Source organism: Manis pentadactyla, chromosome 8, assembly GCF_030020395.1.
Source record: "Manis pentadactyla isolate mManPen7 chromosome 8, mManPen7.hap1, whole genome shotgun sequence".
Lineage (NCBI taxonomy): Eukaryota > Metazoa > Chordata > Mammalia > Pholidota > Manidae > Manis > Manis pentadactyla.
The window spans coordinates 18,738,155-18,752,586 of record NC_080026.1 but is presented as its reverse complement, the minus strand read 5'-3'; the positions used below and the strand labels follow the sequence as shown (position 1 = coordinate 18,752,586).

Genomic DNA, 14,432 nt, shown 5'->3' with positions numbered 1-14,432 from the left:
TTCTCAATTCTTACTCTAATCTCTGCTATCTTAAGTTCCAGGTTTCCTGTTAGTATTTCTAGTTCTTATAAAATAGACACTTCTATTTTATATTAGTATTTCTAGATTTTCAGGGGTATTCTATGTAGTTTAGGATGTTGAAAAGTCTTGCCTTTGTAAGGCATGATTATATTCCTTTTACCTTAGTTCTTCCATAGCAAACATACAGGCTATTTTGCAATGCTGTGCTAAAATAAAATCAGCATTAAATGTATTGTCTGACAATACAACTTAATAAAATTTAAACTGATGATTCAATATTCTCTGCTATCAGCTAAATGGGTTAAGCCACATATTCCATGTATGCACCAACACTCAAAGCTGTACTTAGGAATACTGCACATGATGTCCTGCAATTTAGCGATAAGTGATGTTTCTCTAAAACATCAAAGTACAACTTTAAAAGCTACAAGCTCATTTATAATATAACCCTTAAATGAAAGGAATTCTTTGAATTAGAGATTTCTCACTGCAGATTTACCAATTTTGGTTAGTGAACATCAGTAACATACTCTAAAAATGTTAAATAATGACAGAAAATGAATTATCAAAGCAGCTCACCATGCAGGTTTGATTTTGTAATAAGACTTCCAGCAACAATGGTATTCTGGTATCCTAGTTTCAGTGGAATCAAATCAAATAAAAATCTATTTAAAATCTATAGAACTGAGATCTAGAGCAACAAGAAAATAAGAGCCCATAAAACTGTTATACCATTTAAAACATTCTAATCATTTAATTTAAAAACATAGGCCTTTGTTTGAATAATCCTATTTATGAAGGACTCATTGTTACAATGTGAATAACATATATGTAAAAAAACATTAAAAATTACTTTTTCTGGTTTTACCTTCAAGATCCTCAAGTTCTTTAGGTTTGGCCCAGCGGGATTCTTTTGTTTGAGAATTGTAATAGTAAGGCTTTCCAGAGTCAGATTTGTACTCCTTCCAGGGGCATTTAGATAAAAGTTGCTAAGGGAAAAAAATCCTACCAGTTAACAGTAATATATTTATAGTTAGCATCATTCTTCATTCACATCACTATTTTCAGTACATATTATCAACTTATACAATTCTAAAGCTTGTTGAGATAATATAAGCTACCAATTATAGGATACTAAGTGATGTTACTTTATTATTTAATCTTTACAATAACACTGTAATATTATACTATTACTCCAAATTTACACTGTTACTTAGAGAAAGTGACTTGTATAAGGTAATATACTTACTCAAAGAGAAGAGGCAAGATTCAAAATTAGGTCTCTGTAAATGTCAAATTCTGTATGCTCTTGACATTTATATCCCACCACAGGTAAAAATTATCATCTATATTTCACAAATAGACTTCTCAAATACTAATACAAGTAGGAAAACCATAAAACTTGGGAGAAAGCAAAATCTGATTGACTCACACTTAGATTTCAGTTTCACATTCACTTATTACAAACCTGCATGAATTGCCTTACGAAGCAATTTAAGTTTGACATACTTAAAATCTAACATAAAACTGGTTAAGGTGTTATGAGAATACTACTGAAAACTCAAATCTAGAAAATATCTTGGGCAAACAATCAATTAAGTAATACTATTATCAGTACTGGGATAAATAAAAAATTGCAACATCTATCAATCTCCCAATCCAAGCAGTGCTGTGCATATTAGTGTGGTAGCCTAGATAATACATTAACATGCTTAAATTCCGTAATTAAGAGGGGGAAAAGACACTGTCATCAAGGAAAAACTTAAAATACAGCTTGAAATGCAGATCAACTTTTACTTAGGACTTCAGAGTTCCTAATTTCACCACATGCAATACTGCTTACTCAGTTTATCCCTTCAATTGTAATTCCTTATCTGTATACTTTGGTAAAATGTGCAACATAAAGTGAAATACACATACTTTTCGGGGGGTATTTTCGAAGAGATAATTACCCAGTCTAAGAGAAGAAAGCATTTGTAGTTTAATTTTACATCCAGTATCCCAACCCTACAAGGAATTTTATAGAACTCATCAGAAGACATCTGAAATCACCCAGGTTTGCTATAAAGACAATCTGAAACATGAATTTAAAAAAAGGCAAGGGGAGGGGGGGGAAGTAGAGATAAAGTCTTTTTCTTCCAACTGATTCTTTAAATCACCTTCCTTAAATTGATGCCACCTAACAAGAGTTTCTGAGCAGGGGCAAAATCACTAAATAAAACCGGTCAGCCCAAATGGGAATGGACTTTATTTGTCCTGTTGCTAGTATGACTATATTAACTCTTTTCTTCCCTGAATGCCTCTACAGCACTCTTTTCTGAGACTTAAGCAGTGAGACCATTCTTTGGATAGTCAAATACCCACAAAATCCTGTCTCCCCCAAACCTCAAAACAAAAACCAGTCTGTTTAACAACCCCTAACTTCTAGGCCTCAAACATTTACCTCAGCAGGTGTTTTAAGATCATCTGGTTTCTCCCAAGTAGACTGTTTTGTTTCAGTATTGTAGTAGTAAGTCCTCCCATCAGGTGATTTATGTTCAGTCCACATTGATTTCTTTAATTAATAAAAAAAGATTTAAATTATTTAACAGTGCCATTGAGAGAAAATATCAGTATCATTAGTTTCAAAGCAATATATGGCAAAGAAATTAAAAATATAAAATGGGCATACTTTTGACAGTTAAAGTCATTTAGAAGAATTCACCAATGCAAGTAGGGATTAACTGAAAAGTAGACTATTTTAAAAGTACTTCAAAATATCATGGATCAATTCAGGTTTTAGGATTTCTTTCTATTCTATAAAATCTCAGTATTATAAGGATATGGTTGCTCTCCTAAGATCAGTAACTTCGTAACAAATGTACATAAGACCATCTTTCAAGCAACAAAAATCTGTGTTGTGGATAAAAGAGAATATACAAACTGGATGCTAAAGTACTATAGGTGGATTAATTGTAAGATCAGCTATAATCCAAAGAATATTTACATAAAGTTGGACAAAGACCATCTTTCAGCAATACAAATCTATGCACTATGGATAAAATATATGAATTAGATGCTAATGTAGTAATGGTGGATTGATGATGAGTTCACCAATTATAATCAAAGAATATTTACATCAAATTGGACAAAATTTTAAATTGACATGCCATAAAGATGCAGTTATCAAAGTTAGAAAGGAAGGATTCTGGATAACAATCCAGAATTTAAAGAACCAACAAGGTGAAATTTAACAGGCATAAAATATGAATCCAAATGCTTCAGCATTAAGATAGGTGAGATAAAGTTTTGAAACTAGTTTGATATAGAATATAAACCCACTCTTGGGGGTCTAAAAAATAAAAAACTCTATATATAAGTTGCTGCAAAATCCACAGGCATAATCGACATGATGTCCAAATAAAGGTTGGTAAAAAGTTTTACAAGGTTACCATAACATACATGAACATACACACAAACACACAAAACAGTAATAATCAAAGGGTGGAAGGAAACTTTGAGAGGTGATAGATATCTAAGGTCTTGATGTTGGTGCTAGTTTCAAGGTGCATACTTATTTCCAAAATCATGCACTTGTACACATTAAATATGCACAGCTCCTTACATGTCAATCATACTTAAATAAAGTAGTTAAAAACTTAGCTTTACAAGGAATCATGAATAAATTACTGGATGAGATCAAAAGTACTAAGTCCAATTCTGGGCATTAGACTTTTCAGATGGTAAGAAATTAAAGTATGCCTGAAAGAGGGGTTACGGAGATGTATACACACATTTCTTCAAATCTAAGACAAACCATTATTGTACATACCTCTAAGAAAGAAAAAGGAAAATCACTGTGAAACTATTATGTACTTATACTAGACTTCACATTAAATTTTTTGAAAGGATTTATTCTTGCTTAGACATTGCTTTTATCACATATTACTTTGTGAACACATGAAAAGGAAAACAGGCAAATAAAACAGTTAAGCTATTCCTTAAACTTCACACTGAGACAATTTTTTTGTACCAAGAGTTGCTGATGTCCATTATATTCCATACAATATTATCCTCTGTGGCATCAGAAGTATTAGTAATACAGCATTTAAAAAAAAGGAGTAATGAAAACTTCTAAAAAAAGGAATTTGGTTATTAACTTTCCTTTGTACTTATTTAAAGATGACCTACCTTTCTTTCTTCCTTACCAACTTTTGAGTAGTAACAGGTATCTACTCTTAATTTCTATTTTGGGAATGTGGCTAAATTGATCCACTGCTTTCCTAACTCTCTCACCACAATCATTTTATTCCTAGCTAATAATAAAAGAGTCCTGTGCCATTATTTCTAGGCTTTTCTTCCAAACCTGACAGAACAAACTGACATTCGTTCTTCTGATGCTGGTACTTTTTCTGTTCAATTACATACAACTAAGCCATAACTGCTGTGTGGAGAACAGAGATCATAAGACACCAGGGATTATAGGATGCACCCCAATTTCAGATGTGTTTAATGGTGAAAAAAATATGCTAATTGTAAACTAAGTTATTTAAGGAACATTTCCAAAATGTGGGGATGAGGAACAAGAAAGATGACTTATGAAGAACATAACTTGCTGTCATTTTAACAAAAGTAGATGAGGTAAGATGACTTACCTCAAAACATCTGAGAAGATAAGTAGAGTAAATATGAAGGAATTATAGATAGTCATTAGAATCCAGAGACAGAAATTGATAAATTCAAACGGATAACAAAACACTTGGCCCTTTCTATAGAGATCAAGTCATATGACTTATTTACAAAATGTATTTCTGAATGATGTAGCAGGACTGTTAGCTAATTACAAAGGTGTATGAAATTGTTTAACCTATTCAAGCACTTGTGCAAGATGTGACAATTAATGTGACAATTAGTCTCTTTTGGGGAAAACATGAAATAGCTTCTGGAAAATATTTAGCTTGCTGTTATTCATCTCTTCTGACACCTTGGATCAAAAGATGATACAATTAGAAATATATATAGAAGCTTCAGCTGCATGGGTAGGTAATGCTTTATTTCATAAATTAAAAACTGTGAAGATAACGAGGTTCTACTGTAATACCAAAACCAGGCAAAGACACCACAAAAAAAGAAAATTACAGACCAATATCCCTGATGAACATAGATGCAAAAATACTCAACCAAATACTAGCAAACCAAATTCAAAAATACATCAAAAATATCACCCATCATGATCAAGTAGGATTTATTCCAGGGATGCAAGGATGGTAACATTTGAAAATCCATCAATATCATCCACAGCATCAACAAAAAGAAGCACAAAAACCACATGATCATCTCCATAGATGCTGAAAAAGCATTTGACAAAATTCAACATCCATTCATGATAAAAACTCTCAAGAAAATGGATATAGAGGGCAAGTACCTCAACATAATAAAGGCCATATATGACAAACCCACAGCCAACATCATACTTAACAGCGAGATGCTGAAAGCTTTTTCTTTAAGATTGGGAACAAAACAAGGATGCCCACTTTCCCCACTTCTATTCAACACAGTACTGGAGGTCCTACCCATTGCAATCAGACAACACAAAGAAATAAAAGGCATCCAGACTGGCAAGGAAGAAGTTGAACTGTCCCTGTTTGCAGAAGACATATTATACATAAAAAACCCTCAAGAATCCACTCCAAACCTACTTGATCTAATATCTGAATTAAGGAAAGTTGCAGGTTACAAAATTAATACACAGAAATCTGTGGCATTCCTACACACTAACAATGAACTAGCAGAGAGAGAAATCAGGGAAACAATTCCATTCACAGTTGCACCAAAAAGGATAAAATACCTAGGAATAAACTTAACCAAGGAAGTGAAAGACCTATAGTCTGAAAACTGCAAGACACTCATGAGAGAAATTAGATACCAATAAATGGAAACACATCCGATGCTCATGGATAGGAAGAATTAATATTGTCAAAATGGCCATCCGGCCTAAAGCAATCTATAGATTCAATGCAATTCCTATCAAAATACCAATAGCATTCTTCAACAAACTAGAGAAAGTCATTCTAAAATTCATATGGAACCACAAAAGAACTCGAATAGCCAAAGCAATTCTGAGAAGAATAAAGCTGGGGGGTTATGCTCCCCAACTTCAAGCTCTACTACAAAGCCACAATAATCAAGACAATTTTGTACTAGCACAAGAACAGACCTATAGACCAATGGAACAGACTAGAGAGCCCTGATACAAACCCAACCATATATGGTCAATTAATATATGATAAAGGAGCCATGGACATACAATGGGGAAATGACAGCCTCTTCAATAGCTGGTGTTGGCAAAACTGGACAGCTACATGCAAGAGAATGAAACTGGATTATCGTTTAACCGCATACACAGAAGTAAACTCGAAATGGATTAAAGACTTGAATGTAAGTCATGAAACCATAAAACTCTTAGAAGACAAGACAGGCAAACATCTCCTGAATATAAGCCCGAGCAACTTCTTCCTGAACACATCTCCTCGAGCAAGGGAAACAAAAGCAAAAATGAACTCATGGGACTACATCAAAGTAAAGTTTCTGTACGGCAAAGGACACCATCAACAGAACAAAAAAATATCCTACAGTATGGGAGAATATATTTGTAAATGACATATCTGACAAGGGGTTAACATCCAAAATATATAAAGAACTTACATGCCTCAACACCCAAAAAGCAAATAACCCAATTAACAAATGGGCAGAGGATATGAAGAGACAGTTTTTCAAAGAAGAAATTCAGATGGCCAACAGACACATGAAAAGATGCTCCACATCACTAATCATCAGGGAAATGCAAATTAAAATAACAGTGAGATATCACCTCATACCAGTAAGGATGGCCAACATCGAAAAGACTAAGAACAACAAACGCTGGCAAGAATGCGGAGAAAGGGGAACCCTCCTACACTGCTGGTGGGAATGTAAGCTAGTTCAACAATTGTGGAAAGCAGTATGGAGGTTCCTCAAAAAACTAAAAATAGAAATACCATTTGACCCAGGAATCCCACTCCTTGGAATTTACCCAAAGAATACAACTTCTCAGATTCAAAAAGCCATATGCATCCCAATATTTTCTGCAGCACTTTTTACAAGAGCCAAGATATGAAAGCAACCTAAGTGTCCATCAGTAGATAAATGGATGAAGAAGATGTGGTACATATACACAATGAAATACTATTTGGCCATAAGAAAGAAACAAATCCTACCATTTGCAACAACATGACAGAGCTGGAGGACATTATGCTCAGTGAAAGAAGCTACGCAGAGAAAGACAAATGCCAAATGATTTCCCTCATTAGTGGAGTATAACAATGAAGCAAAACTGAAGGAACAAAATAGCAGCAGACTCAGAGACTCCAAGAAGGAACTAGTGGTTTCCAAAGGGGAGGGGTGTGGGAGGGTGGGTGGGGAGGGAGGGAGAAGGGGATTGAGGGGTATTATGTTTAGTACACATGTTGTGGGTGGATCATGGGGAGAACAGTGCAGCACAGAGAAGGCACATAGTGGATCTGTGGCATCTTGCTGCACTGATGGACAGTGACTGCATTGGGGTATGGGTGGGGACTTGATTATATGGGTAAATGTAGGAACCACATTGTTTTTTCATGTGAAACCTTTATAAGAGTGTATATCAATCATACCTTAATAAAAAAAAGATAAAGAGGTTCTGTTACTTTTCTTGTTTTTAAATAATGAACTCAGTAGCATCTCATGTTTGCATTAACTAAAGAAAAATATACTCTAAGTTCCAAAATTCTATTTAAATTTCCCAAGTCATACCTACTAAAGGGCATCAGAGGAAGAAGTTCACCAGAAATAAACTTATGAGATAATGGAATGAAAAATAAAGGGATGATAAATAACGGTCAAATAATGGGGAGAAAAAAGGTGAAGTACACAAACAAAAGAAATAGTAAGTAATTTATTATTTACTATATATTACTTTGAGCCTTACAACTACACTACAAAGCAGGTATGACCTATTTTTCAAATAAGGAAACCAAGGCTTAGGAGAGTTAATAACTTCTCAATGATTCAGGAAATAAATAATAAAGCTAGGACAATTCACTCACATCTGCCATTAGAGACCACATTTTATACACCCTGAAATACTGTTTTAAGCTTTCTCTTTTCAGAGACAGTCTAATTGTCAATAAGGAAAGATAAATTCCTGCTCAACTACTAAATATTAAGCCTTATGCTAATTACTTTGCATCAATTCTCAGTTAATTCTTTAATAACCCTATGAGGGTTATTAAGTACTGACAGTCATATTAGCATAGTACATTCATAGAACTTATTTTCCCACAAAATCTTTTTTTTTTTTTAAGATAATTATTTTTTATTGAAGGGTAGTTGACACACAGTATTACATTAGTTTCAGGTGTACAACACAGTGATTCAACATTTATATACATGATAATTCTAGGTACCAGCTATCACCATACCAAGTTGTTACAATATTTTGACTATATTCCTTATGCTATACATTACATCCCGGTTACTTATTTATTTTACAATTGGAAGTATATATATATATATATATATATAAATATATATGTATATTTTGTGAGGGCATCTCTCATATTTATTGATCAAATGGTTGTTAACAACAATAAAATTCTGCATAGGGGGGTCAATGCTCAATGCACTATCATTAATCCACCTCAAGCCTAATTTTCATCAGTCTCCAATCTTCTGAAGCATAATGAACAAGTTCTTACATGGAGAACAAATTCTTACATAGTGAATAAGTTACATGGTGAACAGTACAAGGGCAGTCATCACAGAAACTTTCGGTTTTGCTCATGCATTATGAACTATAAACAGTCAGTTCAAATATGAATATTCATTTGATTTTTATACTTGATTTGTATGTGGATACCACATTTCTCTCTTCATTATTATTATTTTTAATAAAATGCTGAAGTGGTAGGTAGATACAAGATAAAGGAAGAAAACATAGTTTAGTGTTGTAAGAGAGCAAATGTAGATGATCAGGTGTGTGCCTGTAGACTATGTGTTAATCCAAGCTACACAAGGGCAATAAAACATCCACGTATGCAGAAGATTTCTCTCAGAACGGGGGGGTGGGGGGAGGTTCTAAGCCTCACCTCTGTTGATCCCCATTTTCTCACCTGATGGCCCCCCTGCGACTATGCCTGTCTTAGGTTGTTCCTCCCTTGAGGAATCTTACCCGTCTCTGGCTAACCAGTCATCTTCCGGAGCCATACAGGGAAATGTTAAGTTGGTAAGTGAGAGAGAAGCCTTATTGTTTGAAAAGGTTAGCTTTTTACTTCTTTGCATATTTATGCCCTGTGGCTTCTATGCCCAGCCTTTGTCTTGAGGTATCTTTACCACTTGGAAGAATTATGATACTCGGTAAATTCGATATGTGGCACAAATTCTACTTAAGGGTTGTAATTAGGAAGGAAGAAGAAAAGCTATAGAAGTAGCAGGTGGAAGAAAACCTGGGAGGATTGATTATTTCTTTGACATATCTTCTTGTAGAGTAACTTCAGCATGTATAGGTTTTAAACTACTAATTAAATTGTGCACACACGTTAACATAATAGGAGTAGTTACGTAACCAAAGCATACCTGTAATTACCAGCCATCTCCAGTGAAACCAAGAAAACCAGTTAGGCACCTAAGGCATTTGTGAAAACTTATCTATGATACGGTGGATATTGTCCAACTGAACTTGAACAGTCTGAGAGAAATCAGACAAATTAAAACAACCCATTCCTGGGAACTGTTCACATCCCATATGTTCTTTTAACAGTAAATAGTCTGTAGTTGTAAGATTTTGGAGTGCTACTATTTGCACTTCTCCTAATTCTTGATTGAGTTCCAACAGTATAGATCCAGTCAAATTTGTTGTTTTACTGTATGCACAGGCCAGCTTAGATATCTCCTTCTTCATTCCCATGGCAAGTCCAGGAACTGTTGGGATGAGTGCATCTACACCTGTAGCAGGGCGTGGATCTTTGTTGGGATTTTTTTTGATGATCATCTTCTGGCATGAGTCTTCCCGAGAGTGCTGATGTTGGAAGTTCTTTTTCATACCGTATCTTAGTTCATTTTCGGGGTAGCCAAATTAGGCTTTGATCCTCTGTATAAACACAAACAGACCCTTTGCCTACACTTTTATATACCCTTTATATCATTGCGTAGAACTCATTGGAGGTCACCACACAGGAACTGCCTTTTTTTTTTTTTTAATCATTAATATACACTTACGTGACGAATACTTTGTTTACTAGGCTCACCCCTATACCAGGTCCCCCCTATATACCCCTTTACAGTCGCTGCCCATCAGCGTAGCAAAATGTTGTAGAATCACTACTTGTCTTCTCTGTATTGTACAGCCCTCCCCTTTCTCCCACCCCTCTATGCATGCTAATTGTAATACCCCCCTTTTTCTACCCCCCCTTATCCCTCCCTACCCACCCATCCTCCCCTGTCCCTTTCCCTTTGGTACCTGTTAGTCCATTCTTGAGTTCTGTGATTCTGGTGCTGTTTTGTTCCTTCAGTTTTTCCTTTGTTCTTATACTCCACAGATGAGTGAGATAATCTGGTATTTCTCTTTCTCCACTTGGCTTGTCTCACTGAGCATAATACCCTCCAGCTCCATCCATGTTGCTGCAAATGGTAGGATCTGCCCTTTTCTTATGGCTGAGTAGTATTCCATTGTGTATATGTACCACTTCTTCTTTATCCATTCATCTATCGATGGACATTTAGGTTGCTTCCAATTCTTGGCTATTGTAAATAGTGCTGCGATAAACATAGGGGTGCACTGGTCTTTCTCATACTTGATTGCTGCATTCTTAGGGTAAATTCCTAGGAGTGCAATTCCTGGGTCAAATGGTATGTCTGTTTTGAGCATTTTGATGTACCTCCATACTGCTTTCCACAATGGTTGAACTAACTTACATTCCCACCAGCAGTGTAGGAGGGTTCCCCTTTCTCCACAGCCTCGCCAACATTTGTTGTTGTTTGTCTTTTGGATGGCAGCCATCCTTACTGGTGTGAGGTGATACCTCATTGTAGTTTTAATTTGCATTTCTCTGATAATTAGCAGTGTGGAGCATCTTTTCATGTGTCTGTTGGCCATCTGTATTTCTTTTTTGGAGAACCATCCGTTCAGTTCCTCTGCCCATTTTTTAACTGGGTTATTTGTTTTTTGTTTGTTGAGGCATGTGAGCTCTTTATATATTCTGGACGTCAAGCCTTTATCGGATGTGTCATTTTCGAATATATTCTCCCATACTGTAGGGATCCTTTTTGTTCTATTGGTGGTGTCTTTTGCTGTACAGAAGCTTTTCAGCTTAATATAGTCCCACTTGTTCACCACAAAATCATTTTTAAACAAAAGACCCTTTCATAGAAACAAGCAAAAGCTACCTATCCAAAGATTTAGACTGCCCAGGCAGAATCGGTGAATACCTAACAATGACTTCAGTATTTATTTTGAATTGGCCAAAGCCGGGATGTTACTATTAACCTTAAGGTCACTTGCTTTGGGGCCTTGAGGGGGTTAGTAAGATGTCTCTGCACCGGAGTTTTAGCATCATGATGAGAACATTCCCAAATTGTACTAATAAAAAATTATTATTGTACTAATTAAAAATTGTTATTTTATTGTATAGTTATTATACTAATAAAAATATTGTACTAACAAAAAATTGTTGATACAAATGGCAGTAATGAGGAATTAACTGAAAATTAACACTTTTACAAAAGGTAAACTAGGAGGATATGTCTACAGAATAAAGGATTAAAAAATCACTATTGGGAACATTCAAAAATCTACTACCATTAGTAAGATAATGTAATGGAAAAGTAAACATGGCCATTAATGGAACACAATACAGATAATATAACTAGATAATTAACTTTATTACTTAACAAGGAAGAGCACATTAAAATGAAAACTTTTTTCATCAGATGAATGACAAAGACTATTAGTATACACGATATTAAAAGGGTGTAAAGAAAAGGGCACTCTCATACTACCGCTGGAATGAAATTTCTCTGAAGGGCAATCTAGTTCTTATCAGAATAAAAAATGAAAAATAATGTCTTGAGCCTGAAATTTAACTCTATGAAATCCCATTTACATAACTGCAAAGATATTCAATGATGGTCTCTACAAAATTACTTTTAATTGTAAAAAATTAAGAGATAAGTAAATATACACCCATAAGAAAACAGTTCTATTATGACCCATTCATACTATAGACTAAAGATCTTAGTTTTTAATGAAATGGAAAATGTCTTAATATGCAGTGTTAAAATAAGGTGCTGTAACAGACGATGTAATGGCAAAATATATACAGAAAATATTTAGAAGGCCAAAAAACCCCCTGGAAAACTGTGTAAGAAAAAAAAATGTATATGTATAATTATCAGAGAGCTAACAATTTTGATTCAAAAAAGCTAGTCAACAATTAGGTTGTGAATAAATCCAGCAAATTCAAAGACAGTTATGTATAAGTAATAGAGATAAGCATTTATATAATGTATAAGTTGAAGTCAATGAAACCAAAACAGATAAAAAGAAAAAACAACCAAAACACAAACAGGTAGAAAAATCCCCTCACTATTTTAAAAAGGGAAAATAAGAAAAAGACAAAATATAAGATTAGAGTAATATAAACAAACAGAAAATTTCCAACCAATTTCAAAATCTAGAGGAAATTTTTTCCTCCCAAACTACTTAACCAAAAATTCATCCAAAGAAACACATCACATGTGAATATTCTAATTACCAGAAAACAACTGGGAGATACCTAATGAGATGATTTCACAGAATACCATATAACCTTAAAAACAGAAAATTTTGGTATTAAAATATGATAAAACATAAAATAGGATGTTTCAGATCATGGAATAAGATGAAAAACTCTTTAGCAACAACAAAACTCAACAGAAAAGATACCAAGTAAAACAGGCAATGTTACTTATGAATATAAATATAAGAATTTAAATAAAATATTAACCAAAAGAATCCTGCAATGTATACACTTTGACCAAGGAGAATTTACTGTACAAGAGTGGTTCAATATTGGAAAATCTTAAAAGAGATCTCTATTAACAAACTGAAGAAAGAAACCACAACCACGTGATCACAGTAATAAATCTGGTATGATCAAATCACATCCTAAAAATTGTGACAACTCATCCCAACTATTCAAAAATAAAAACAAAAACATCCAAATAAAAAGAGGAAAAAAATCTAAGTGATAAAAGGGAATTTATCAAAACTGAAAATCATTCTAAAGCCACTTTCATTAAAAATCATGAGCTAATTAATCATGAGTCTACAATCACATACTTAAACAAATACAGGATGGCAATAAAATTAAATGATTGGTATAAATATTGGGAAAGAGATAAATTCTCTTGCCTATATTGCCAAAACTCAAATGAAATCTAGTTAAAAAAAAAAAAGATTCTAATTATCCAGAGACTTGGTAACCTAGGCTGTAAGAAAAGGATAAAAAAAAAAATCTTTAAATTGATAATAACTAGCTTGCAGTAATAAAATGGCAAAGTTATCCTATTCCCAATTAAGAAGTTTTATAATGCAGAAATAAATTAAAAATAGCTATGATAGATGTTTGTCATACTTAAACAGAATTTAGAGCAAAAACCACAATGGAAAAGAGGGTCTTGTATACTGATAAAAACCTTATCCTGAATATACATGCATTTAGCAATTTCTCCTTGAAATACAGAGTGACAACAGAAAAACACAGAGGAAAAGGATCATTTATCTTTTCAAGTGAAAAATTTAAACACACCTTCTTTTAGGTAGATCAAGCATATGAAAGATATGCCAAGATACAAAGTAACAAAATAACTTCAAATTAACAGCACACAAAATATTCCTAACAATTGGTCTTGAAATAAAACATAAATGAAGCTCTAAATAACTGCAAAAAAATCAACATCTCATAGACTGTTTTCTCTTCACAATGTAAAATAGTGTATCTTATAAAAAGTCACCCAAAGGCACAAGCCATGAAAGAAGTAATTGATACACTGGACTTCATTAATGTTAAAACTGTTCGGCCAAAGACACAATCACAAGAATGAGAAGCCAAGCAAGCCACAAACTAGGGGAATATTTGCAAAAGAAATATCTGATAAAAGGAATGTTATCTAAAATAATTCCACCTCTGGGCATATATTCTGAAAAAAATGAAAAGACTAACTCAAAAAGATATAAGCACCCCTATGTTCATTCTAGAATTAATTACAATAGCCAAGATATGGAAATAACCTAAATATCCATTGATGGATGAATGGATAAAGATGCGCACGCGCGTGTCTGTGTGTGTGTATTCAGTCATAAAAAATGAATTTGCCAT

The 14,432-nt window shown here is 33.9% G+C and overlaps 1 protein-coding gene across 8 annotated transcripts in view; it reads right to left on the bottom strand.

Annotated features, from left to right (window-relative positions):
- The window catches only part of PRPF40A (pre-mRNA processing factor 40 homolog A), a 53,825-nt gene that overhangs the window by 20,709 nt on the left and 18,684 nt on the right, over window positions 1-14,432 (bottom strand). For 4 of the 8 annotated variants that reach the window (XM_036928273.2, XM_036928274.2, XM_036928278.2 and 1 more), the window contains exons 6-8: window positions 2,465-2,575; window positions 890-1,010; window positions 601-654 (exon numbers count right to left, since the gene is read on the bottom strand). In XM_036928273.2, coding sequence (XP_036784168.2) covers window positions 601-654; window positions 890-1,010; window positions 2,465-2,575 — 286 coding nt within the window. The remainder of the gene's footprint in view (window positions 1-600; window positions 655-889; window positions 1,011-2,464; window positions 2,576-14,432) is intronic. The other 4 variants (XM_036928276.2, XM_036928277.2, XM_036928280.2 and 1 more) reach the window with 1 other exon arrangement.